We start from the raw sequence: 27936 nt of genomic DNA on the forward strand, positions 1-27936 counted from the left end.
AAGGATGTCCGGATGTCCCGGAACAAGTGCTGTGTGAATAACATCCAGAACCAATGCCGTAAAGGCTGTGTTGTAGTGATGACTCATGTTATCGTGCAGCTCTTTTACCAGGTGTTTTAAAGGCAGATAAACATTAATGGCAAAAAAATATGTGCAAACTGGAATGAAGCAGCGATCAGGGAGCTCCTCACTGAAGCTATATCATCCTAGAGAAAACGGTTCTTTATGTTGGAGTTTAGGGATCTTTTTTCCCATCTTTTTGTTTTTCATTCGCCAGTTTAGTAGAATGGTACGCATCACATTACACGTCACATCCAATTGTCACGTGTTTTCACAAGTTGTGTGTGAACACATGCACAGATTCCGGAAAATCACTGGCAGTCTGAATGAACCAAAATCAAAAGATTCCCGGACATATCACGGGACACATTATCCGTGTACTTACCGGAATCACTGTGTGAAAGAGGCTTATGTGTAAAGAACCATCTTTTTTTGTCAGAAAATCAGTAATGAAGTGCTTTGAAAGTTGTTTTTTTTGACAGTTACAGATAAAAAGGCGGGAAAAAGAACCCTACATTTTAACACAAAGCATAGCATAAAACAGTACTTCAGGATGATATGGTTCTAAACAGAACTGTTGCTGTGTGGAAAGAAACTTATTTTTTTCTAGAAAACCTCCAGAAATTTAATAATGAAGTGCTTTGAAAGGGTTTTTTGACAGTTACAGATTTTTTTTTTTTTACAAAAAAAAGGCAAGAAAAAAGCAGCCTACATTTTAACACAAAGCATTGTAGCATGAAAAAGTACTTCAGGATGATATGGTTTTGAACAGAACTGTTGTTGTGTGTAAAGAAACATCCTTTTTTCTAAAAAAAAAAAAAAAAAAAAACCTCCAGAAAATCAACAGTGAAGTGCTTTAAAGGGATTTTTGACAGTTACCAATTTGAAAGACAAAAGGCGGGGGGAAAAAAAACTACATTTTAACACAAATCATTATCGCATAAAACAGTACTTCAGGATTATAAGGTTTTAAATAGAACTGTTATGTGTAAAAAAAAACATCTTTTCATTCTAAAAAACCTCCAGAAAATCAACAGTGAGGTGCTTTAAAGAGATTCTTGACAGTTACCAATTTGAAAAACAAAAAGGCGGGAAAAAAGAACCCTAAATTTTAACACAAAGCATTATAACATAAAACGGTACTTCAGGATGATATGGTTCTAAACAGAACTGTTTTTATGTGTGAAGAAAATTTTTCTAGAAAACCTCGAGAAAATCAACAGTGAGATGCTTTTAAAAGGATTTTTGACAGTTACAGATTTGAAAAACAAAAAGGCGGGAAAAAAATATCCCTAAACTCCAACACAAAGAACCAGTTCTTCAGAATGATATGCTTTTAAATAAAAGTCACTGTGTATAGAGAATCTTACACACAACATCTTTAAAAAAAAACATCTTAAACACACTTGCCAACATACAAGCTTGGCTTGTGCTCTTCCAAACTTAAAAAAAAAAAAATTGTCAAGGATTTGTGCTTTGATTTTGCAAATGTAATAATTGGATCCAGCTGTTTGATTCTGATGAGAGACATGGAGAGAACAACATGTAGTGGTTCTTTGTCAACAGATGCTCGAGGGTCTGTGTGTGTTTTGTGGTACATTATGCAAGCGGCTGGCCATAGGACGTGAGTTTACAGATGATGGAGGTGTGTGTGCTCTCAGAAATAATGGTTCTTTGCAGAAGAACCATATATCATATGTAGAGACAGAATGTAAAATCTATTTGTTTCTATTTCCAGTTATGTTCCTTGTTTTTTTAGAGTATCTAAAGCAGTCTCTGAAAATTTGTAAGTAGACATTCACATATGATGACCATGTATAAGAACCATAACGCTACATGCAAACATCTCTCACTGTACTTAATAAATGAATGCCAGTTCTGTAGTGTCAGTTACCAATATGAGTATTTCTCAACCAGTAGAGGGCGTGTTAGAAATATCATGATCCACTGCAGGATTTTAGTATGTTATTGTCAAGGAGTCAGGTTTTAGTAGATTAGCTTGGCGTAGATGCCATAACTTCGTTATGTGGAAATGACAAGTATATTTTTTCTGTTGACAGCAATTCAAAAGTAACCATATGTGACCACGGACCACAAAACCAGTCATAAGGTACATTTTTACAAAACTGAGATGTGTACATCATATGAAAGCTCAATAAATAAGCTTTCTATTGATTATATGGTTTGTTAGGATAGGACAATATTTGGCCGAGATACATCTATTTGAAAATCTGGAATCTGAGGGTGCAAAAAATCTAAATATTGAGAAAATCACCTTTAAAGTTGTCCAAATTAAGTTCTTAACAATGCATATTACTAATCAAAAATTACATTTTGATATATTTATAGTAGGAATCTTCATGAAACATGATCTTTACTCAATTTCCTAATGATTTTTGGCATAAAAGAAAAATCAATAATTTTGACCCATACAAGGTATTTTTGGCTATTGCTACAAATATACCCCAGCGACTTAAGACTGGTTTTGTGGTCCAGGGTCACATATTCCTATTAATAAAGTACATTTAAAACTATATTTAAGGCGAGACACTGCAGGTGTATAAGGTAAAAAAAATTTATTAGCTCACTTACCCAGTTGATTGAATACTTTGATAATTGCAAACTTTTTTTAGTAAGTTTTGTAAAATGTTAGGTTTTAATATGCAAATGAGGCATTATTTAATGAAATATATGCAAGTTTGCATACATTTCTAGTACAAAAATCTAAACACTGGATGAAGTCAGTTTCAAAATTCTTGTTTAATTTTTTGGACATATTAGAGTCAAAAGTTTTTACAGAGGGGATTTTGGGTATCTCATTTTGTCATGACATAATTCAGAAAAAACAGACAGGAGATGCTATACTTTTTCCAATTTTTGGGGGAATAAAATATTATACTGTATATGAACAAATCCCTCTGTAAAAACCTTCAGAATATAGACAGGAATAAAGATGTAAAGTTTGGTGTAAGTGCTACTGAAGTGGAGATTTATGGCTCAGACTAGGAGAAAAAATTCATTTTGAGAAAACGGCCTTTAAAAATATCTATTGTAATTGAAATCTATTGACACAAATAGGTAGGTAAAGTGCTATACAAGAAGCACTTAACAGTGTTTTTTGGATGTTTTCTTTCCACTAGTCTGAAAAAACACTTTATGAAAAACCAAAAAGCCCAAAATCTCAAACTTGACAGGTGCATGAAAAAGCAGCGTTTTTGCCTGCAGTGTCTCCCCTTAAACAAACCTTCACTTGTATGTGGGTGATTCTATAATTGGAGATACATTTGGCATTACAGAAAGTTAAGTAAAAAACTGCTCACTAACCTAATTTTCAGTATCTTATTAAAAACATTTAATTTTAATAATTCAGTGCTCGCCAAACACAAGTTACTTCATTTTTTTAACTTTATGGTATTGTTTGTCAACTCTGTTACAGACCAATTAGACAATGTGTAGATATAAGGATAAATCATAACAGGAAAAGTCCTTCTTGTTTCATTAGACAAACAGTCATTACATTCCAACACATGAAACGTAGATAATATTTCACTGCATACATTGAAAATTAAAAAATACCTACGTCGTCATAGAACTGTCCACTTGGAGCAAATATTTTGAATCTGAAAATGTATTATATACAAAAAAAATGTTGTTGAAGTATCACAAGGGTGCAAAAATAAATCAATTTTTATGAGATTTTTAAAAAAGGTTGTTTTTTGTGAAAATAGTTCATAAACAGAGTTGACTCTTTAAGTATCAGAGCTGACAAAATTACCAGGTGGACTGTCAATTTTGTTACCGCACTGTTATACCTTGGTAACAGAGTTTGATCATTTTATTTATTTTTTGCCAAAAGCTCTACTTGCTAGCATATATGCTAAGAGCACATGGCACTAATGAAATCAGGATTAAAAGACCTTTAAATAACAATGAAAAATTATTTGTTTTCCTTTCAATTTTGTGGTAACAGTGCTGACACTTTATAAAATAACTCTTGTGAAGGAGCTTTTTAGATTCAAATATTTCCTCAGAGACAGCACATAGACTTTTCAGTGCTTCAGATCTTACCAGTGAAGGAAAGTAACATCATTTCCTGTATGGTACATAGTTGTGGGAGATAATTCCACTCATTTTAAGGCAAATTATGGTACGGTAACAGAGTTGACGCAAGATTTACGAACACATGTTTTTATAAAAAAAAATAAAAAAAGGTTGTAGAATTCGTTAAATGACTCTTTGGGGCTCAAAAAAAAAAAAAATATTACCAAAAGAAAAGTACAATAAAATTGACTACACAATTATACATGATGGAAAAGAAATCATGATTTTCGGCTATAAGACACTCAGAAAGAAAAATAATGACCTCGGACACCAAATGTACCTACATTTCTAGAATCACCCATTTGCTGAAGTCAACTGTCTCCACCTGGTGGTGAAGTAATAAAACACAACACTAGTAGAGAAGAGCTTTACTTGACTGTCTCTAGCGGTAGAATATGTGTAACTGCCCTGAAGTGACATTGGACTGAACTGAAATGACCTCAACCATATTACAACTAATGGCAGACAGTCAAAAACTAGGTTAAGAAGTTAAAAAAAAAAAACTCAATTCCAAACCAAACCATTTTCATTTTTCCAGGCAATGCAACCATCAGTCTCAAAAAAAAAAAAAAAAAGTCCCAGATTTTAGCTCTCAAACCTCAAATTCTCATTTTGACTCAAATTTCAGTCAAACACAAAAGCACAGCAAATCGGCTTTGCATTTTAAATTGTCAGACTAGTATGATCAAACTAAATGAAAGCATTAACTGAAATAAAAAGCACCCAAATGAAAAACCATGAAACCAAACATTTATAAAAAATCTGCCAAGACTATAAACATTAGTAATCACACAAAGTGAAACTATATATAAAAAAAAAAAATAGAAAGTCAAAGCTAGAAGACAACACTAGCTACATATTAAAAGAAAAAATGTGGAATAAATTGATGCATAAAGGATAAATTACTAAATTTTTAAAATGAAATTCATAATTGAACTTACTAGTTTGAATAAGAAATTGAACTCTGCCATTTATAAAAAGTATATTATAGCATTTCATAGCTATATGCAAAACAAAAACTAACACTAGCTTCTCTGTTTTTGTATTCCATCTATTTTAGGCCTCTAACACTAGCTTGCTTTTATTGTTCCATTTTTATTTATTATATAATAAAAAAAGCTTGATACATGTGCTGCATGAGGCTAAATGAGACTCATAGCACTTGCATGTTATTGCTTTTTTGTTGTTTTTGATATCTTCCATTGTCCTCTTTTGTGACTCGCTTTGGATAAAAGCATCTGCTAAATCAGGGTCTCTGCAGATATGAACAAGTGAAATTTAAGACTTTAAGACCTTTTTAATACCACCTTATATGAAATTTAAGACCTAAACCTGTAATGGAAATACACAATATATTACGTGTTTAATGTAAAAAGTAAACAAAATTTCATGTCTGTCATAAATTATATTATTGGGATATACAGTGAACTTTTCATATCAGCAGATACTATTCCACACAAATGTCCCCATAAAAGTACCACATAGAGATATCTGGTGATGTAAACAATTTATTCGAAAGCTATATTTTCATCAGTGCTTCATTAGCTTTTATATCTTAAATCTGCATATTTCATTTACCTTTATAAAGGCCTTTTTTACTTTTGAAATGCATGCATCACCTTTGAAATTATTGCTATTTATTGAATTCTATATGGCTGTTAGCAGTCAGTTTACATCATTTACACTGCTAAATTAAAAGTGCAATAAAATATGTTTACAAATTATAAATGTTGGGGTGGGGATGCATATACTTTTAAACATACTAAGCTACCAGCAGGTGGCGGTAAGTCACTTAATGAGAGAGTTATTTCAACTGATTCGAGCAAAACGCTGAATCATTTAAGTTGGTGGTAAAAAGTTGCTTGGAGAATGTGCTATACTTCCGCTGTCATCCTTGTTTGGAACTATTGTCGTTGGTGAAACAGAACAAAACAGTAAAAACTTTGTATAAAAAAAAAAAAAAGTAACATTACATGACTAGTTTATTAAACTAAAATGAATGTAACATTTGTAATCGTGGGAATATTCAGCAAAAAGCTCCCTTGGTATATTACTGAACTAGATCATGCTATAAATAAACTATACATTTTCAGTTGTTCCCAAAGTGTGGTTCTTTCATTTGTAATAAAGTAATATATTTGTAATAAATGTCACAAATAGACCAGAAATACGCTATCCATTATCAATTGCGGTTTACGTTGAATGTATTAAAATAGGAATCTTTCTTGCCTTTCGTTGCATCGCTGGTTGTGTCACTTCAGTCTAAATCAGACTGTTTGTTCGGTCGGGCAAGAAAAATACATTTTAAAAGTATCCAAGGCTGGCGGTCAGCTAGCTCAAACTATATTTGAGACCATTATATACAGAAAACAAACAAACAAAAAAAAAAAAGCTTGCTTGAACTGTTTTCTGCTCCTGCAATTCTGTCTGAAGACGCAGTAACTACCGCAGGAGGAGCAAAAAAAAAAAAAAAAAAAAAAAAAAAATCTTCAGTCCGTTAGACACTGCGGTCATTCCAGCCGCACTTTTTTTTTTTTCGCATGAGTGTCTATTATCGTGCACTTACAGTATGGGTGCTGGGAGCAGTCCAAATGGATGTAAAGACGCTGTTAGAACGGCGTTTTCTTTATGCTTTACCTGATATTTTCCATCAGGACCTAAATTAAGTTATGAAGGCTGAAGAGATTTTAGCGGAAATGTGGCAAACTCTTTAAGACCTATCGAAACTGAATTTAAGACTCAAGTCTTTTTAAGGCCTTATATTAGGAAAACATCAAGACTTAAGGATCTGCGGATAACCTGTAAATGTAATTAACTCCTAGGTGAAAGTGAGATTCACTCAACAGCATTCAAACACAAAATAAATGCAGAGAAACAAAGCTGGAGTTGGGAACACTTTATTCTCGGTTAGGAGATTTCTGTACATTGAGGATCAAGTGCCACTTGAATTCTTCTTTAGGGTTTGTATAAATTTAAGCATAAGCACTATGCAAACAAGGACAAAACATTAGCGACACGGGAAACAAAGTTTACTCGAAGCTTGAGAGGAAGTTGAGCACGACCTCCTTGAGTTTTGCGTCAGAGGCTTCTGAAATCTTACCGTCGTTCCTGGAAGCACAAGAGTAGCAACATTTAGTGATTCACATTTAGCTCAGGAACAATATTCACTGGCTCTTCTTCGACCAAACTGCTTACCTGATTGCTGCGAGCAGATCCTGGTGCTGGCTGAGGACGTGTTGAAGGAAGGTTCTCTCGAATTTGGTGATCTTGCTAGGCTCCATCTTATCCAAGTGTCCTCTCACACCAGCGTAGATGACAGCCACCTGCTCCTCAATGGCCATGGGAGCTTAAAACAGCACAGGAAACAGTAGTTATTACAAACCAGCAGTTTGAGTGAGCCTATCCTCCTATGCACTAGGGGGCAGTAGTGTACTTACCATACTGGCCCTGCTTGAGCAGCTCTGTGAGTCGCACGCCTCGGTTCAGCAGCTGCTGTGTGGCGGCGTCCAAATCAGAACCGAACTGGGCGAAGGCGGCCACCTCACGGTACTGAGCCAACTCCAGCTTCATGGTACCAGCCACCTAGTCAAACATTGTTTTAGAACCATTTTCGTAAGGAAATGAGCTGAAATGAATCAAATGGCAGCCAAAACAAACCTGCTTCATGGCTCTGGTCTGGGCAGCAGAGCCGACACGGGACACAGACAGACCCACGTTAATAGCGGGACGGATACCCTTGTAGAACAACTCTGTCTCCAAGAAGATCTGCACCGAGAGATTGAGAAGATCAGCTTGGGAATCGAATCACTGATTGTGCGAAAGATCTGCTTGTGTGCAGGCTCACCTGTCCGTCAGTGATGGAGATGACGTTGGTGGGAATGTAAGCGGACACATCTCCGGCCTGGGTCTCGATGACGGGGAGGGCGGTGAGGGATCCACCACCGAAGTTGTCGTTCATCTTGGCCGCTCTCTCCAGCAGACGGGAGTGCAGGTAGAAGACATCACCGGGGTAGGCCTCACGACCGGGGGGACGACGCAGCAGAAGGGACATTTGGCGGTAGGCAACAGCCTGAAGAGAGCAAAGGTAAGCATTATTTTCTGCATTCAAACTCCAAACATGTCAACTCTTTTGTTACAACTGAAAGGGCATCCTAGGATGCATCCAATTAAGTTGGGAGAGCATCTAAGGCAGGAACTTGGTGGTTGTTACATTTATACATTTAAATGTTATTTTTATAAGTTACATTTTAATTTAATTGTAATTTTTAAAATGTCACTTAAAATTAAACCAACTCTTAAATGTAACTTTTAAAAAGCAACCGTTGTAATTTTTAAAATGAACTTAATTATTAACTTTTAAAAATATAACGGTTCGATTTACACTTAAAGCAACCATTACATTTAATTGTAATTTTCTTAAAGTAACTTAAATTTAAATTAACTTTCAATTGTAACTAACTTTTTAATGTAATATAACTGCCATTTTTAAAAGTTAATTTAAAAGTGTAACCAAATTTTAAGTGCAACTTAATTGTAACTTTTATAACTGTAAACTTTAAATGAAACTAACTTCTAAAAGTTAATTTAGATTTAAAAGAAAGAGTTAAATATAATTGTAATTTTAAATGCAACTCAAATTTAAAATGTAACTGTACCTTAATTGTAATTTACATTAAGTGTAATTACACAATTAATCTTTTTCCTAAATTACAACTTAAATGTAACTTTTAAATGTTAATGTGACAAAATTAAATGCAGCTTAAAATTTAACTTTTACTTTTTTTGGATGACTATATAATTCCTATTATCGAAGCATAAAAATGTATTTATTTTTAAATGCAACCTAATTGTATCTGGTACTTAAATGTAACAGCTACTTAAAAAAAAAAAAAAAAAAAAAAAAAAAAAAGGTAACTTTTTTTCAGATTTTTTGGCTCTTTATAGTGCTGCACAATTTAGCCAAAAATCTGTATTTCTAAGACTGCTATAAATTAAGAAATTTTACTGTTATACTTTATCTCAGTGCATTTAACAAATAGATTTTATAGTACAATTGCAAGTAAAGTTTATGGCCATTTGAAATTCTTCACTAGACATTACTTATAAATGTATGACAGAAAACCATTAGTTTCTTTTGAGAAGCACTTCTGGTGCATGTTGCAAATGCATATTAAAGTGATTATTGAATTGACTCCTAAATGCACATTAAAGCATTTCACACAGAGGAACTGCAGTTCACATGATGCAGCATTTACTGTGAACCAAACACAAACACCAGCTGTGCATATATCTAAGAGCAAACTGCTGCACTTCAAACTGGAACATGCAAGACTATATATTTTTAAACAAAAAGGGGGGGCCCCTTTACACAATTAGTTTTTTTTATTAATGATCAATCATGCAGGTTTTTTTATTATAAAATATGGGGACAAAAAAAAAAAAAAAAGGCCATGGTGCTTGACTTTTGATATTTGCACCAGTATATTGGAGATGAGTTCGCTTAAGCCAATTTCTATAGTTCAACATGGCAAACCCACACCAATCCAATCTTTCACCTTGAAATGAATACCGAATCATGCAGGATTCGGCCCACAGAGCATCAGTAAACACTCACCTGTTTGGAAAGATCGTCATAGATGATGAGGGCGTGTTTGCCATTGTCTCTGAAGAACTCGCCCATGGAGCAGCCAGAGTATGGAGCCAGGTACTGCAGGGGAGCGGCGTCAGATGCGGTAGCGGACACCACGATGGTGTACTTCATTGCATTGGCATCTGTCAGCCTCTTCACCAGCTGGGCCACGGTGGATCTCTTCTGCCCAATGGCCACGTAGATACAGTACAGCTTCTTTTTTTCTTCAGTGCCATCGTTGAAGCGCTTCTGGTTGATGATGGTGTCAATGGCAATGGCGGTTTTGCTGAGGGGGAAACAATTTAAATGCATGACCAAGCTAAAAGCAGCAAGTAATTGCATTGCATTCATCAAGTCACTTCATCTTACCCAGTCTGTCGGTCTCCAATGATAAGCTCTCTCTGGCCACGGCCAATGGGCACCAGACTGTCCACGGCTTTGATGCCGGTTTGCATGGGCTCCCTCACAGAGATACGGGGGATGATGCCGGGGGCCTTCAGTCCCACACGCCTACGCTCCTTAGAGCCCAGAGGTCCCTTTGGAGGAGAAGCAGACAGATTAGTCAACTCAAAACAAGAAATTCAAAAGTAGCTAAAAGTGTCTCCAAACTCGGTCCTGGACAGCCACTGTACTCCAACCCTAATTCAACACACCTGTATCAGCTGATCAAGGTCTTAATAGGAAAGATAGAAACTTCCAGGCTGGTCTGTTGAGGCAAGCTAGAGCTAAACTCTTTAGGACAGAGTTTGGAGACCCTTGAGCTAAAGCTATGCAAGTATCCAGTTGGTGGTCAGACCTTGCCATCAATGGGGTTTCCCAGAGCATCCACAACACGGCCGAGCAGCTCCTCTCCGACAGGTACATCCACGATAGCCCCTGTTCTCTTAACGATGTCACCCTCCTTGATCAGTTTGTCGTTACCGAACACCACAACACCAACGTTATCAGGCTCCAAGTTCAGAGACATGCCCTATAGAGAGAAAAGAAACAGTCTTAAGTATTAAAAAAACCCAGCAGTTAACAAAGAATAGAGACAGGATCACATGTTATAATTTAAATATTAAAACCTAATTATTTTGTTTAAGTGTACCATTTCAACCAATCAGATTTTTTAAAATGTATTTTTTGCATTATATTTAAAACCATTATTCAAAGAGAATTTCATTTATAATTATTCAAACTAAACGGTTTATCCATTTCATCAGATTTATACTCAACTTTATACAAATTTTAAATGGATTAAAGATCACTTATAAACTACCAGTCAAAAGTTAGATTTTTAATGTTTTTAAGTCTCTTCTGCCCACCAACCTGTATTTAGATGATCCAAAGTACAGCAAAAAAAAAAAAAGCTTTCAAATATTTTACCATTCAAAAAAAAAAAAAAAAAAGCTTTATTTTAATGTTTTAAAATCTATTTATTCCTGTGATTTCAAAGCTAAATTTTAAGCATCAATACTCCAGTCACATGATCCTTCAGAAATTCTAATAATCTGATAAAGCATTTATTATCGTCGTCGAAAACAGCAGCATAGAATTTTATCAGGTTTCTTTGATGGATAGAAAGCTCAGAAGATAAAAATTTGTAAAATTACATCTTTATCATGACTTTATGAATTTAAAGCATCCATGCTGAATAAAAGTATTTCTATCATTTCTTTTTGTATAATGTTACAAAAGTTAGTGTTTTTTCTTCAGAAAAATGCTGATCTTAGGATCTTTCATTCATTAAAAAAAAAAAATTTGCTAAAATGTTTCTTAAACAACAAATCCGCATATTGGAATGATTTCTGAAGGATCGTGCGACACTAAAGACTTGAGTAATGATGCTGAAAATGTACAGGAATACATTACTTTTTAAAATTGAATTGAACACATATTCCAAATCTTACGGTCTTGACTGCTATAATTTTAAAGAATCCTACTTATTCTACAACTTCTAAAAATATTTAACTAGTCAAACAATTTTATTGTAATTTATGCTACACTATTTTATAGTATTAATACATTTGTCAAGACTCTAAAAAGACTAAATACTTAAACATTAAAAGTCTATGAATATTTAGAAAACTATAAAATGTAGCAAAAATGTGTCAATACTTGACTGGTTTGCTTATAAACACACACGTTGCTAAAACATGCATCTCAGACTATGTTTATTGCATGCATTAAGGATACCATCATAATGATCTTGAAGCATCTGGACACCTTGATGGCTTCCCCCACAATGTCTCGACCCCTCGCAATCTCACCTTCAGACCAGAGGAGAATTCCACCATCTCCTCAGCCTGCACGTTCCTCAGGCCGTACACACGAGCGATACCGTCACCGATGGACAGCACACGGCCGGTCTCCTCCAAATCAGCACTAGTATCGGCTCCCAGAATCTTCTCCTCCAGAATGCTGGACACCTCCGCTGTGCCTGAAAATATAATGCAAAGTGCTCTGAGCATGCATGTCTGAAAATAACAAAAAAAAACACTACAATAATCCAAAAGCTTCAAATAAAAACAAGCTAAATTTATTTAATAACCTGTCTTCTGCAGCCATGGTCTAGCAGTGTGCAGGTTCTTTGCTCCAACGCACGCAGCAGCAACATTCTTGGAAACCTGCAATTGCAAATAAATTGGTTAGAAACCTACAATGATAACGTTTGTAAGTTCCACTATTAAAATCCAAGCTTGTTGCATGTGAGCCCTTGACCTTCATAGGCCATCAACAAACACGTCACTACAGCTAAACCCATTCTGCTTATAAATGAGATTTTAAAAGCAGACCAATTGCAAATACGAAATCAAAGCGTGGATACGTAACACTTCAAATTGCAATAAATCATGATCTGATTGCTTTTAGTAATCATAATGCGGCACAAAGCATTATGTCATCCAAGCTTCCGCATAAATGAAGGATAAACTTTAGTGCAACACAAATTAAAATATATAAAGATGCACTTAAACATTAAACACTAAAAACGCAATACGTAGTAAAACCAATGACAACTGACATGTCATCCACCCAAGTAACGTTAGCATTTCCTGACCTTCAATGGGGAATGTCATTCATTGATCACAACCTTGCGAACCACGCAATTCCATTCTTTTGCATGTTAAATATACTTTCAAAAAAAGCAGATTCAGTTCCCTTAATCTACACGTAGCTGTAGCTGAAAACGACAAATAAAGCTAAATGAAACGCAGCATACGCAGGCCCGACATAATGCAAGATGGCGACGCGCAACCTCACGCCATTTACAAGCGCTGACATTCACCGGCTCCGTGCTGTATTCTAGTTGAAACACCACAAAATGAACTTACGAATCCGGCCCGTCTGGGCAGGGTGCGGGCCAGAGCCGCCGCGACGCGAACGGAGAGCATGTTTATGGATATTTAGTGTAGCTGGAGTTCGAGCTTGTGTCCTCCTGCTGCGGCCGGCTGGTGCGCGAGGAGCTGAGTGAAGGAAATGGAGGTCGTGAGCGCAGCTCATATAGGAAAGGTCAGCGACAGACCCGGATGCAGTTCGTCGGGACGACGCGAGATATTTTTGTACATTTAAAATATAACATAAAGTCAAGGTTATGTCCATTAAACAGCGTTTGTGTTGCTTTAAAAAAATAAAAATAAAAATTTACATTAATGCATTTATCAGACGCTTATATACAACAGTGAAACAAAGCGCATAGTTTATGACTGAATGACTTAACGTTACGTCTTTTCAGAAAGTGAAAGAATTCTGGCCAACATTAATTATTTATTATTTAACAAAAAATATATTTTTACTGTTATATGTATTATTAATACATTTAAATAGTTAATGTGAATTCGTTTAAAGCTATTTTAATTATTTAAATTTATTTGTGTATTTATGTATGTCTGTAGGGTTTATGAAATAAAACAGTTTGCTGATTTAGATTCATAGTGTTAAAAGGTTATCCTTTTAAAAACACGCTGAGCTTAAATTAATGTTTAAACGAAAATATTGTACTGTTAAAATCTACACGACCAGTCAAAAGTTTTTGAACTGTAAGATTTGTAATGTTTTTTAAAGCCTCTTCTGCTCACTAAGCCTGCATTTATTTGATTCAAAATACAGCAAAAGCTGCAATATTGTGATATATATATATATATATATATATATATATATATATATATATATATATATTTTTTTTTCATTTAAAATAACTGCTTTATATTTGAGTATATTTTAAAATGTAATTTATTCCTGTGATCAAAGCTGAATTTTCAGCATCATTACTTCAGTCTTCAGTGTCACATGATCCTTCAGAAATCATTCTAAAATGCTGATTTGCTGCTCAAAAACTTGTTATTGTTATTATCAATATTAAAAACAGTTGAAAAAAGCTTTTGTAACATTATACACTATGCTGTTCAAAAGCTTGGAGCCAGTATATTTTGAGGGGGTAAGAAATTTTAGGAATTGATACTTTTATTTAGCAAGGATACTTTAAATTGATCAAAAATGATGATAGTGACATTTATAATGTTACAGAAGATTTCTAATTCAAATAAATGCTGTTCGTCTGAAGTGTCTATTCATCAAAGAAACCTGAAAAAAATCTACTCAGCTGTTTTCAACATAATAATAATAAATACTTTTTGATCAGCAAATCAGAATATTAGAATATTTCTGAGTTATGTGACACTAAAGACTAGAGTAATTATGTTAAAATTGAAGCTTTGAAATCACAGGGGGGAGGGGGTCCATTTCACAAATCAATTTTATTTTACAAAGTAAACATATTTCAGAATTTTACTGTTTTTGCTGCACTTTGGATCAAATAAATGCAGGCTTGTTGAGCAGAAGAGACTTCTTTAATAAACATTAAAAACCTTACTGTTCAAAAACTTTTGACTGGTTGTGAATATATCAATAATTATTAATGAAATATTTATTTTTCCCTGATATTCCCGTGAAGCGTTTTGTTCGATGTAATTGGGCGGTGCGTCTGCGTCCCAGAATCTCATTGGTCGATTTTTCATTCAGTCAGCCAATGAGAAACGCGCTTTGAGACACCGGAACAAGAAGAACAAATTCAGTGGCGGGATGTTTCTCTTGAACTTTATGTGAAGTAAATTTAAGATATGACTCACAGTTAGTGGGAAAATGTGCGAGAAAAGCAAAATCGTGAGTTATTCTCTTTTTAAAATTCATTAAAGTTATTTACGCTAAACTAATAAAATCTTGCATAAGATGTAAATTGCTTCACCAACGCGTAAATGTTCACTGCAGTTCCGTTGTTTGTGTTTATCTGCAGTAAATACACTTGCTAGTCTTAGACTAGATGCATATACTGATTAATACAAATGTCGTGTGTTTAATATTGTACGCCTTATGCATCACGTCCTTGTGTAGATGTGAACGAAACAATAGAAAGTACAAAAATACCATGCCACTGTTATGTTTTTGAACATGTAAGTTACTGTATGGTATTCTTTATAATCGTAAATGAAATGAATATGTCACCCTGGACCACAAAACCATCAAAAATACACATAATGGCTTCAAATTATACATTTTTCTTTTATGCCAAAAATCATTACGATATTAAGTAAAGATCATGTTCCATGAAGATATTTTGTACATTTCCTAAATATAGCAAAACTTAATTTTTGATTAGTAATATGCATTGCTAAAAACTTAATTTGGACAACTTTGCCTTTAAATATCATTCCCCTGCAACACATTGCTTACTACAACACATACACATATTGTACAATGGGGGAAAGAGAAACTGAGATGTATACATCATATGAAATAAATAAGCTTTTTATTGATGTATGGTTTGTTAGGATAGGACAATATTTGGTTGAGATACAGCTATTTGAAAATCTGGAATCTGAGGATGCAAAAAAATCTAAATATTGAGAAAATCACCTTTAAAGTTGTCCAAATTAAGTTCTTAATAATGCATATTACTGATCAAAAATTACATTTTGATATATTTATAGTAGGAATTTTACCAAAAAATGGTACATGATCTTTACTTAGTTTCTTAATGATTTTTGACATAAAAGAAAAATCAATAATTTTGACCCATACAATGTATTTTTGGCTATTGGTACAAATATACCCCAGCAATTTAAGACATATGTGACCCTGGACCACAAAACCTGGGTATATTTGTAGCAATAGCCAAAAATCTTTAGGATATAATGTTCCAAAAAAGATATATTTTGTAAATTTCCTACTGTAAATATATCAAAACTTAATTTTTGATTAGTAATATCAAAGTCAACTTTATTGTCAATTCTGCCACATGTACAGGACATACAGAGAATTGAAATTGCGTTACTCTCAGACCCATGGTGCATACACGTAACATTGAATACAAAAAGCAACATTAAATACAAAAGTTAGAATTAATACAAATAAACATATAATATATAAAAATGAAAAATACAATATACAAGTAAGGGCACATGGTAGAGAGTGCAAACCATGTAAACAATATAGTGCAACAGAGCTTGTAAGTATGATAAAAGTGTAACAAGTCTTGTAACAAGACTGCTTAATATGCATTGCTAAAAACTTAATTTGGACAACTTTAAAGGCGATTTTCTCAATATTTAGATTTTTTTTGCACCCTCAGATTACAGATTTTCAAATAGTTGTATCTCCTCCGACATATATTGTCCTATCCTAACAAACTAATTCTAAGGTGACGAAATATCAGTTCTTCAATCTCAAAACTCTTGCATCAACCATTTACAGTGCATTTGCGTATGTCATGTCATTTCAGGTGACCCAGTGGCTCAGGAAGGTGTTCGGGCAGCAGCCTGTCCCAGAGTTTGAAGTGAACACACGCACTGTGGAGATTCTGCATGAGCTTGCTGAAAGCAGTGAGATGACATGCAGAGAGGCTGAGATGCTCATTGAAGATCATGAGCAGAAAACAGAGGAGTACAGCAGCGATGGTGAGACTCTAATAAGACGTGCTAATAGTGCTGTAGATACACTTAATACATATTAATCTAGAGCTGCTTGTCCATGACAGGAGCACATCTCCAAGAAGTGCTTCTCCAGGCAGTAGGGCTTCAGGCTGGAGCACTTTCCAAACCCACAGTAGACCTGCTGTCAGCGCTGGAGGGAACTGCCGAAGTGCTCAAGCTCAGAGACACATCACTTGGGAGGTAAAATAACAAGCTACACATCATAAAAGCATCATATACATTACCAGTCAAAAGATTTGTAATGTTTTTTAAAGAAGTATTTTCTGCTCACCAAGCCTGTATTTATTTGATCCAAAGTACAGGAAAAAAACTGGAAAAGTCTTAAATAGTTTTACTGTTTAAAATAACTGTTTTCTACTTGAATATATTTTAAAATGTAATTCATTCCTGTGTTTTTAAAGCTGAATTTTTAGCATTATTACTCCAGTCACATGGTCCTTCAGAAATCATTCTAACATTCTGATTTGCTGCTCAAAAAACATTTAATATTGTTATTGTGTTGAAAACTGCTGAGGAGAATTTTTTCAGGTTTCTTTGATGAATAGAAAGTTCAAAAGAATCTGAAATAGAAATCTTTTGTAACATTATAAATGTCTTTATGATCACTTTTGGTCAATTTAAAGCATCCTTGCTAAATAAAAGTATTAATTTCTATAAAGCTTTTTTCCGTATAAATGCTGATAGTAATAATAATAATAATAAATGTTTCTTAAACAGCAAATCATCATATTAGAATGATTTCTGAAGGACCATGTGACTGGAATAATGATGCTGAAAATTTAGCTTTGATCACAGGAATAAATTACATTTTAAAATATATTCAAATAGAAAACTATCAATTAAATATTAAATTAAATAGAAATATTTTAAATAGTTCAAATATTTCACAATATTACTGCTTTTGTTGTATTTTGGATTAAATAAATGCAGGCTTGGTGAGCAGAAGAGACTTCTTCAAAAGACATTAAAAATCTTACTGTTCAAAAACCTTTAAATGGTAGTGTACATCTATTACATTACATGCAAGAGATGATTTAGGCATGTGCCTGAGTTAAGAGCTAAGTGCATTGTGGTTCTGAATCCTAATCTTAACCCTGAAACCCTGAATTTTTAAACTAAGTCTGATATTTGCATTATGAGTTTTGTGGTTGATATCACACTCTTGGCTGTCCAGTTATATGCCTGCAATCAATAAACTGACCAATGACGTGCTGGAAGCAGAGAAAACAGACCGGAGGTTGCAGCGGGAACTTTCTGCTGTTAGGAAGAAAATGACTGCCACAGTTGTTCTTCGGAAAAAACTTCAGGGGTAAGAAAACACAAAAGATAATTTATGTATTTCTCACTGCTGCTCTTGTGTTAATGAAGGTTTCTATCTGTCATTTATTCAACTTTCTTAGGTCTTCTTACTAAGAAAAACTGCACAAATGTGTCTAAAAAAGAGGTTTTCAGTCTTTTAGATGCCATGAACCTCCAAATATGATTGTTCTCATGTTTACTTTAAATGCATATGTGACCATGGACCACAAAACCAGTCTTAAGTCGCTGGGGTATATTTGTAGCAATAGCCAAAAATACATTGCATGGGTCAAAATTATTGATTTTTCTTTTATGCCAAAAATCATTAAGAAATTAAGTAAAGTTCATGTTCCATGAAGATTTTTTGCAAAATTCCAACTGTAAACATATCAAAATGTAATTTTTGATTTGTAATATGCATTGTTAAGAACCTAATTTGGACAACTTTAAAGGTGATTTTCTCAGTCTTTTTGATTTTTTTGCATCCTCAGATTTCTGATTTCAAATAGATGTATCTCAGCCAAATATTGTCCTATCCTAACAAATCATACATCAATAGAAAGCTTATTTATTGAGCTTGCATATGATGTATAAATCTCAGTTTTGTCAAATTTAACCTTATGACTGGTTTTGTGGTCCAGGGTCACATATATGTTTTATAAACACCCAATTTATAGTCTTAAAAATAATATAAATATATCTGGGAGATAATTAGTTTCTCTTTATGAATATTAATATATGTTTTAGTACCATTAGATATTTAATCTAATTTTTATTTATTTTAATCATTTTTTTAATGTATAATAAACTTATCGAATCGATTTGATATTTTGTAATATTTTTTTTAATTTATATTAATTTATGTTTTTCTTCATTTGTATTTTATTTTTATTTATTTACTATCTGAAATGTGAATTTATTTTCCAGTGATTTGATGAAGATCACACAAATACAGCAGGTGGAAGCAGCTACGGCGGAGGAGAGGCTTCTGAACATGAATTTCATGAAGAATAAATCCAAAGATCTCTCTTGCAGGAATAAGATTGCACAGGTGAATGTCACCATTTATGTCAAGTCATCAAATTATAGTTTCATATCTTTCATGCAGCCTTATATAAACAGAATCTGTGCATCTGTAACAGGAAAAGCTGGACTCACGGCAGATGGAGGATTCTCTTACCCATCAGGCCATCCTGCAGTTATCAGAGGTAACTGACCAGAATACAAACCAATGCAATGTCATAATTACTGAAATGAAATGTACATTTGAGGCAGATTACATAAACTGCATATACATATGAGGTCACAAGTTTACATAACCTCTGCAGAATTTGCAAAATGTGAATTATTTTACCAAATTGTTTTATTTAGTACTGACCTGAAGAAGATATTTTATATAAAAGACATTCACATATAGTGCACAAGAGAAACCTGAATCCACAACTGTGTTTTTTTTAGTTTAGTGATAGTTGTTCATGAGTCCCTTGTTTGTCCTGAACAGTTAAACTGCCTGCTGTTCTTCAGAAAAATCCTTCAGGTCCCACAAATTCTTTGGTTTTTCAGCATTTTTGTGTATTTGAACCCTTTCCAACAATGACTGTGTGATTTTGAGATGCATCTTTTCACACTGAGGACAACTGAGGGACTCATATTCAACTATTACAGAAGATTCAAACACTCACTGATGCTTCAGAAGGAAAAAAACATGCATTAAGAGCCGGGGATGAAAACTTGTTGAATTGAATTTGAAGAATTTGAAGGTCAAATGATATTTAGGCAGAATAAAAATAAAAATTTACATATCGTCATTCTGTTCAAAAGTTTTCACCCTCGGCTCTTATTGCATGTTTTTTCCTTCTGAAGCATCACTGAGCGCTTATTCTTATTTCTGTCCATAAAAGTAAAAAATATATATATTTAATGAATAGGTGACAGAATTGCACTTACAAGCTGGTATGAAATTTAATTCCCCCATTTTCTCATGTTTTATTCTATACTTAGAAAATCGCAGCTCTGAAAGAGGAAACACTACCTTTGAAGAAGAAACTAGAGCCGTATAGTGACTTGAGCCCTGTAAGTACAATTTATATTAAGATTGCAGAATTATATTGAAGATTGAGGCCATCATTTAAGTTTTGCATAAGAAAGTACTCCTTGGTTTTGTTGTTTGATGTGTGGGTTGTTTAATAAATATGAACAATTTTGTCATAGCACAAATGCACATAAAATAATCATATCCACGTATAATATATATATATATATATATATATATATATATATATATATATATATATAATTGCTAATTGTTTTAAAATTCTATCGTCAATCTTTTACCCATTTTGCCAGTTTTTATTAGGGTTATCACAGTTAAACTAAAACCATAAAAAATAGTTAATAATTAAAAAAAATGATATATATATATAATTCTTACTTAAAATAAATGTTAACTAAAATATATAAATAAATGAAATAATTTAGCTTTAAATGGTTTACTAAAATAACTAAAAATGCCAACCAAAACAAAACTACTAAAACTTTTAACTAAAATAAAAACAGAAAATATATTTTAAAAACTAAGTCTGTACTAAAATTACACTAATTTTCATTTTCATTAACGTTGTATCTTTTTGTTTTTTTTTTTTCCCCCAGAGTCCAGCTCTTGCGCGGGTAAAAATCGAGGAAGCTAAACGAGAGCTGGTAATTTTTGCTTCACAATTTTATTTATTTATTATTTAATTTTTGCATTTATTAATTCTATTTTCTAATATTATTTTTACCTTGTTAGAAATAGTCATTTTTTGAATAACATTTTCTTTTCCCCAAGGCTGCCCTGGATGCCCAGCTGGAGCGGAAAGTGGACTTCATGAACACTTTATCACGATAAAAATAAAACAAGCATGTTAATAAATGTGACTTCGAACTTGTGCCATTTTTGCAATAAACGCAATTCCTCTCCGAATCTGACAGTGGCGCCTTTTGTTTTCCCCGACTCCGCCGCAGCGGAAATGACGATCACACATTTGTTCCAGCGACGGCTAGTGGGGACATTTTAAATTAGCAAACTGTGCTAAAGCGGTCGGAAAGTCGAGAACACATAGCAGCTATTCCATACAATTCCACTTGACTCCATATTTTCCTCATGAATATGGTGCTGTGAGCCTGAGATGTTCCAGAGAACACACACATGAGGACAGATTTGAACCAGGTAAGCGGCCGCCGTCGGTTATCGAGCGCGCTCTTATCACTGCGCCCTTCCATTTTGAGCCTCCACTGCAGTTTTGACCCAAACCTACTTTCGCTTTAATTAATGCACGTGTTTATTCATGCATACACGTGTGTAATATCCACGCAGCGTGCAAATGTAAGGTTAGCGGCTAAAGTGCAGCAGTTGTGCAGCTTCCAGACTGAAAGTGTTCCAGCAACAGTGTCGCAGGATGAGTGTTTGTGCTGCAGTGTCTTTATTAGCAGGGTGCAACATTATTTTCGCTATTTTCCAATTTCTGTTATTATTTAGGCGTGGTATTGTGTTAATTTTGATAACTGCGTTAATGCATTGACTTGCGTTGAATTGCATGCACGCACTACTACTTATAAAGTCATTCTGGGATTTTGAGGAAGTGTGCATTTATATGTATTAATTGCAAACAAGACGGGTTGATAAACAGGCGGTTGCATGCGTCATTAACATCGACCTGCTTCATACATGATGCATTGATGATGCCTGGTTCGTGTTTCAAGGGGCCTGCGAGAGAAACTAACGTTAGTCATGTTATGGAAACTCGTATTAAATTGACCATGGTAACCACAGTTTTCTCCAAATTGCTATGGACGCTGCAGGTTTTGTTGTATTGAAACAGGAAAATCCTTTGGAAGAAGCTTTCAGAATGTATATTTTAACTTCTCATTTTGATGGGTGTCTAAAATTATGATACTAAAGTTAGTTATCCATTGTCCTATACAGAAATCTGAAGTTAGATTTGGTCCTCAATAATAAGAAAATGTCTTTTTACATGTGCAACATATACAGTTCAAGTCAAAAGTTTACATTACACCTTGCAGAATCTGCAAAAAGTTATGTATTTTATCAAAATTAAAAAGTAGTTCTGGTATTTGAACCTTTTCCAACAAAGACTATGATTTTGAGATCTATCTTTTCACACTGAGGACAACTGAGGGACTTATATGCAACTATTGCAGAAGGTTCAAACGCTCTCTGATGCTTTAGAAGGAAAAATCATGCATTAAAAGCCGGCAGGTGTAAACTAGGGCTGCAACTAACGACTATTTTAATAGTCGACTAGTCACCGACTATTGAAACGATTAGTCGACTAATCGGATAATTATTCAATTTTTCTCAAATTTAGCATGAGATTGCTTTAATTATGTGGAAAATTATAGTAAATACAAGAAAGAAGGGGGTACTTCAATGAAAAATGCATATTTTATTGAACTTTGCTGCTGATAGGCCAATTCATACTAAAAGTAAATAAAAATGCCCTGTCTAAAACCATTTAGGCACAATAATCGGTCAGTACAGACATAAATGCATAAATTAAGAAACTCTATAATCTTTTTAAAGGACAGGCACATTTGTTTTATAAGAAAAAATAAATTAAAATCAAGTAAACATTTTCTTCCTGCAAACCAGGGGCAGGCACATCAGCAGCAATAATACCGTAAACAAACATGTATATCCAAAACAAAACGTATTGGCTTCCATGTTATTTAAATCTTACCGAGGCCAGCCAAACTGGTTTCATTTAACTGTCCGACGTGCTTTCTCTTTAAATGTTCGTGCATCACAGAGGTGCTGCCGTGATGCACAAGGACTGCTTTACAAACCATGCAGGTAATCTTTTTATTCGCCGTAGCAGGCTAAAATGCTCCCAAACTTTATGCCTGTTTCACACATACTCAGTCTGCATTGCGTCTACAGTCCGTGTGCGTTACGTATGCGGTGCAGAAGCAGCACGGACTCGTTTTGCGCTCACACAGAACGCGTTTACAGTCCGTACATTGTGAACGTTGTAATCCGTTAACATGGGTGTGGAAAAAAAATACGCACTTTAGACGGAGTATGTGTGAAACGGGCGTGTTTTGGTACGCGCAGCTGCTGCATTCAGTGCATTGGACGCCGCCATTTCTGTATGTTATCGCTCAGCATAGAAGCTAATGCCTATGTGCGACTCTCGGCAGAGAGATGCCTCACTCGGTCAGAGAAAACATGTCTGGCGACAACATCGACAATGAAATTCATTGTCGACTATTTCTATTATCGATTTTTGTCGACAACGTCGACGAATCGTTGCAGCCCTAGTGTAAACTTTTGAATGGAATGAGGATGTGTACATTTTTCTTATTTTTCTTAGTACTGCCCTTTAGAAGCTACAGAAGATACTTACATGTTTCCCAGAAAACAAAATCAGTTAAATTTACCCTGATCTTCAAATTCTTAATGCGTTGTGTTTCCTTCTGAAGCATCAGAGAACATTTGAACCTGCTGTAATAGTTGCATATGAGTCCCTCAGTTGTCCTCAGTGTGAAAAGATGGATCTCAAATCATACAGTCATTGTTGGAAAGCATTCAAAAACACAAAAAATGGTCAAAAACGAAAGAATTTGTGGGAGCTGAAAGATTTTTCTGAAGAACAGCATGCAGTTTAATCGTTCAGGACAAACAAGCGACTCGTAAACAACTATCACTAAATGTCTTTTTTGTGAAATATCTTTGTAATAGTTGTATTTTTTCTGGATTTGTAAAGTTTTTCCAGTATTAATTTTTCTAGACTTTTAAAGGTTAAACTAAAAAATAATCCAAAATAATGTTTTATTAATCAAATTCAAATTTATTAAAAGTTTGACCAGAATTATTTTTTTTTGAAGGCCCTATGAAATACTTACTTTTTTTTTTTTTTCTTCACCAAATTGCATTTTTTCCTCTTAATTTTTCTGGATTCCTTTTTTTTTTTTTTTTTTGTCCAATTTAATTTTTCTAGACTCTGTTTTAATGGTTAAACTAAAAAATATTAATCAAAAAGCCTGTCTAATTAATAAAATTCAAATTTATTAAAAGTTAAACAAAAGTTATTTTTATGGCCCTATAAAATGTTTGCCTCACATTCAGTGATTCTTTTTTTTTTAATTTTCTAGATTCCATTTAAAAGGTTTTATTAAATTTCAATCAAAAATAAATAAATTCAACTTACTTTATTTATTTTAAAAAAGTATCTTTTTCTGGTAAATATTCCTTATAAATAATGTTTTAATAATTTTATTAGTAGTAGTAATAGTGCTATCACTATAGTAAGTAATATTTCTGTTACTATTTCTTCAAGTTAAACCAAACTTTTATTTTGACGGGATGCTGTGAAGTCCTGTAAATTTCTGTTTGTATATGATATCTCGATAGTTTTTCTCAAAAGAAAAGGTAAAATGCTCAGAACAGTTCTAGAGTTTGTTTTTGTTCATGTACTTGTATTTCGAGGCGGCAGAGGCTAAAAACACTGCTAGCGGTCTGTGCCATTAAATTCACACAGAACATGCAGAATTCATATTTAAATAGAATCTTTGCAGCTAAATATTTACACACACTAGTCCATATCATATTTTGATTTCAGTGTACTGACCTGCTTTTGATTTATTCATCCAAAATTAGGCAAGTTCAGTGATGTTCTGCGTTATACAGTGAATTCCATTTTTATGAGTGGATTCTGAGGTTCAATGTTTTTCACATTGTGGAAATCACAGTCAGCCCTATGGAGAGGTGAATTTCCTTAGGGAAAGGTGTGTAGTGTTTTGTTTTACAGGTCATGGAAAACCTATGAGAGAATTTTAAAATTGTGAGTGTTTCCATCCTGAAAAAGTCATGGAATAGCTCAAAGTCATGAATATTTATATATTAGTCATAGACTTATTATCTAAATATTGAGATCTAAGTCCTAAATATATTGTGTACAAGTTGCTCTCTACTGAATTATTTTTAATATAGCAAACCATATTTGTGACCTAGAACTGCAAAACCAGTAATAAGGGTCAATTTTTTTTTTAATTGAGCTTTATGCATCATCTGAATGAGTAAGCTTTCCATTTATGTATGTTTGTTAGGATAGGATGATATTTGTCTGAGATACAACTATATAAAAAAAAAAAATCAAAATATTGAGGAAAAACTCCTTTAAAGTTGTCCAAATGAAGTTCTTAGCAATGCATATTTCTAATCAAAAATTACGTTTTGATATATTTATGGTAGGAAATTTACAAAATGTCTTCATGGAACACGATCTTTACTTAATATTCTAATGATTTTTTGCATAAAAGAAAAATTTATAATTTTGAACCATACAATGCGTTATTGGCTACTGCTACAAATATACCTGTGCTACTTAAGACTGGTTTTGTGCTCCAGGGTCACATTTGTAAGTTTTCGTGCATTGTGCCTCTTCGAACACGTGATCGCAGCAAAAATTTGTTTATGCACATGAAGTTTTGAAACGGTTTCAAGGCGAGGCTCTCTTGTGAAACTGTGAAATGCAGCATTGTGCATTGGAGTCCGATGGCATGTAAAAAGGTCAGAATCTGGTTGGTTACCCAAAGCCACTGTATCCCAGTAGTGGTTAAAAGAGTAGTTCACTTTCAGAACAAAAATGTACAGATGTACTCGCCCCGTTGGCATCCAAGAAGTTCATGTCTGTCGTCAGTCATAAAGAAATAGTTTTTTGAGGAAAACATTTCAGGATTTCTCTCCATATAGAGGACTTCTATGGTGCCCCCGAGTTTGAACTTCCAAAATGCAGCTTCAAAGGGCTCTAAATGATCCCGGCCGAGGAAGATGGGTCTTATCTAGCAAAACGATCTGCCTTTTTCTAAAACAAAAAATAAAAAATTACATTTTATATACTTTTTAACCTCAAATGTTCATCTTGTGTATACTCTGTATATTCTGATTCAATACAGTTAGGGTATGTCAAAAAACTCCTGTCTCATTTTCTCCTCCAACTTCAAAATCCTGCTTCGCTGCAGAAGTACCAACCAAGTGTTTACAAAGTGAACGTGCGAAGAAGATCAAACGCCCTTTACAAAAAAAAAAAGTAAAACGTTGATGTAGAACAATTTTAAAGTTGAAAGGGGAAAATTAAATGGGAGTTTTTTGACATACCCTAACTTTATTAAACCAGAGCATTTAAGGTTAAAAAGTATATAAATTTGTATTTTTCTTTTAGAAAATAAGCAATCATTTCGCTAGATAAGACCCTTCTTCCTCAGTTGGGATCGTTTACAGCCTTTTGAAGCTGCGTTTAAACTGCATTTTGGAAGTTCAAACTCGGGGGCACCATAGAAGTCCATGCAGAACATTCCTTAAATGTTTTCGTCAAAAAACGTAATTTTTACGACTGAAGAAAGAAAGACATGAAAATTTAGGATGACAAGGGGGTGAGTATATTATCCATAAATTTCCGATCTGGAAGTGAACTCCTCCTTTAAATAATGAGAAACCGAACATAACCATGTAAACATTTTGACATTTATCAGCTGATGTGCGATTCCTGTTTTCCAGGCCAACTGCCCCTGTTTATCGCCTTTCAACTGCCACTTCAGAGACTCCGCCCCTGGCCCCGCCCTCCAGAGATGACTGATGCCCAGAAGGCCAACGAGCTCCCTGAGTGCCCTTCAGAGGGCGGGGCCACAACAGAGGAGCAGGACATGTCTCTGAGACAAGAGACCACGCCCACCAGCTCTCCGGCGTGCGAGGAGCCAATCAGCTCGCAGAGTCCCGACAAACAGCCGGCCCCCGGCTTGCTCTCCATGCCGTGCTTATTAAAGGAGCTTCATAGAGACTCCGCCCCTGGGCAGCCGTCAGAAACAGACCCGCCTCCGGCCGCCGCTCAGTCTTGCGCGCAGGAAGACAGCGATTCTTCCGTCTGCCTGCGGTCGCCGTCCTCCTCTGGTCATCTGGGAGACTCCGACACACTTTCGTCGGCGGAGGAAGCGCCCGTGCCCGTTCAGACCGCCGGCAGGAAGTCGCGGCGTTCGCATTCTGAGAGCGACACGTCCTCCGTCGCAATGGCGGCTAAGAAGAACCGCTGCCAGGAGAAGCAGGTGAACGGCCGTGTTCGTGTCAGAGGTCCGCGGAGTCAGCAGCAGAAGCAGCGCATGCGACAGCTGCGGCAGAAACGCGAGGCGGCGGCCAGACGCAAACCTGACGTGCTCCAGGACAGCAGCACCAGCGACAGCGACATCACAGCCCACTCTTCATCATCCTCGCCGCTAACGGCCTCGTCCGACAACGAGGGAGAGACAATCAACTCTCACGCACCAGGTAATTGAAAACACACATAGCATTTTGTCTAGGCTACTTCGTGTGGATGCGCATACGTCGCAAACTAATTCTGAGCAAAACGATTCGCTGATGCATCATGGTTGTTTCTCAGATGATTCTGCAATGATCCACAAATATTCATTATTTATTTGTTACATAAAAACTATTCATAAAACAGATTTAAAACCATTTTTTATTTTTTTTTAGATTTATTTTTTGAGATAGGACAGATCAGAAGTGACAGGAAACGAAGTGGGAGAGAGATGGGGGGCGGGATCGGGAAGGGTCCTCGAGTCGGGATTCGAACACGGGACGCCCGGAGCACAACAGCGCTGTATGTTGGCGCGCTGCCCAAAAGGCTATCGGCGCTGACCATGTTTTGCAATTTAACAGTAATATGTATATGCGCCAGTAAAATTACAGTAGTTTTTTTTTTTTCTTTTTTTTTTTTTTTATCACTGTGATTTTTTTTATTAATAATATATGAATTTTAATAAAGGGTAAATCTACCTATCTTACTGACTAAACTTTTTTTATTTAAACTTTAATAGATTTAAAAAAAA

At 34.8% G+C, this 27936-nt stretch overlaps 3 protein-coding genes across 3 annotated transcripts in view; 2 read left to right on the forward strand and 1 right to left on the reverse strand.

Annotated features, from left to right (window-relative positions):
* Positions 1 to 7042: 7042 nt before the first annotated feature.
* On the reverse strand, positions 7043 to 13257 carry atp5fa1 (ATP synthase F1 subunit alpha). The gene is made up of 11 exons (XM_073824230.1): positions 13105 to 13257; positions 12324 to 12399; positions 12043 to 12212; positions 10587 to 10760; positions 10160 to 10326; positions 9776 to 10076; positions 8006 to 8230; positions 7819 to 7926; positions 7599 to 7743; positions 7357 to 7507; positions 7043 to 7269 (listed from the first exon to the last, which is right to left on the reverse strand). Exons 1-11 carry the CDS (start codon positions 13162 to 13164, stop codon positions 7191 to 7193), a joined length of 1656 nt encoding a protein of 551 aa, XP_073680331.1. The 5' UTR covers positions 13165 to 13257; the 3' UTR covers positions 7043 to 7190.
* A 1577-nt stretch (positions 13258 to 14834) lies between these two features.
* haus1 (HAUS augmin-like complex, subunit 1) lies at positions 14835 to 21016 on the forward strand. The gene is made up of 9 exons (XM_073825215.1): positions 14835 to 14932; positions 16548 to 16722; positions 16803 to 16938; positions 17933 to 18067; positions 18985 to 19108; positions 19200 to 19265; positions 20059 to 20130; positions 20707 to 20754; positions 20882 to 21016. Exons 1-9 carry the CDS (start codon positions 14912 to 14914, stop codon positions 20939 to 20941), a joined length of 837 nt encoding a protein of 278 aa, XP_073681316.1. The 5' UTR covers positions 14835 to 14911; the 3' UTR covers positions 20942 to 21016.
* Positions 21017 to 21125: 109 nt separating this feature from the next.
* The window catches only part of ark2n (arkadia (rnf111) N-terminal like PKA signaling regulator 2n), a 36451-nt gene continuing 29640 nt past the window's right edge, over positions 21126 to 27936 (forward strand). Inside the window, exons 1-2 of the mRNA XM_073824572.1 lie at positions 21126 to 21262; positions 26612 to 27373. Coding sequence (XP_073680673.1) covers positions 26683 to 27373 — 691 coding nt within the window. The 5' untranslated portion in view covers positions 21126 to 21262; positions 26612 to 26682. The remainder of the gene's footprint in view (positions 21263 to 26611; positions 27374 to 27936) is intronic.

Source organism: Garra rufa, chromosome 19 (genome assembly GCF_049309525.1).
Source record: "Garra rufa chromosome 19, GarRuf1.0, whole genome shotgun sequence".
NCBI lineage: Eukaryota > Metazoa > Chordata > Actinopteri > Cypriniformes > Cyprinidae > Garra > Garra rufa.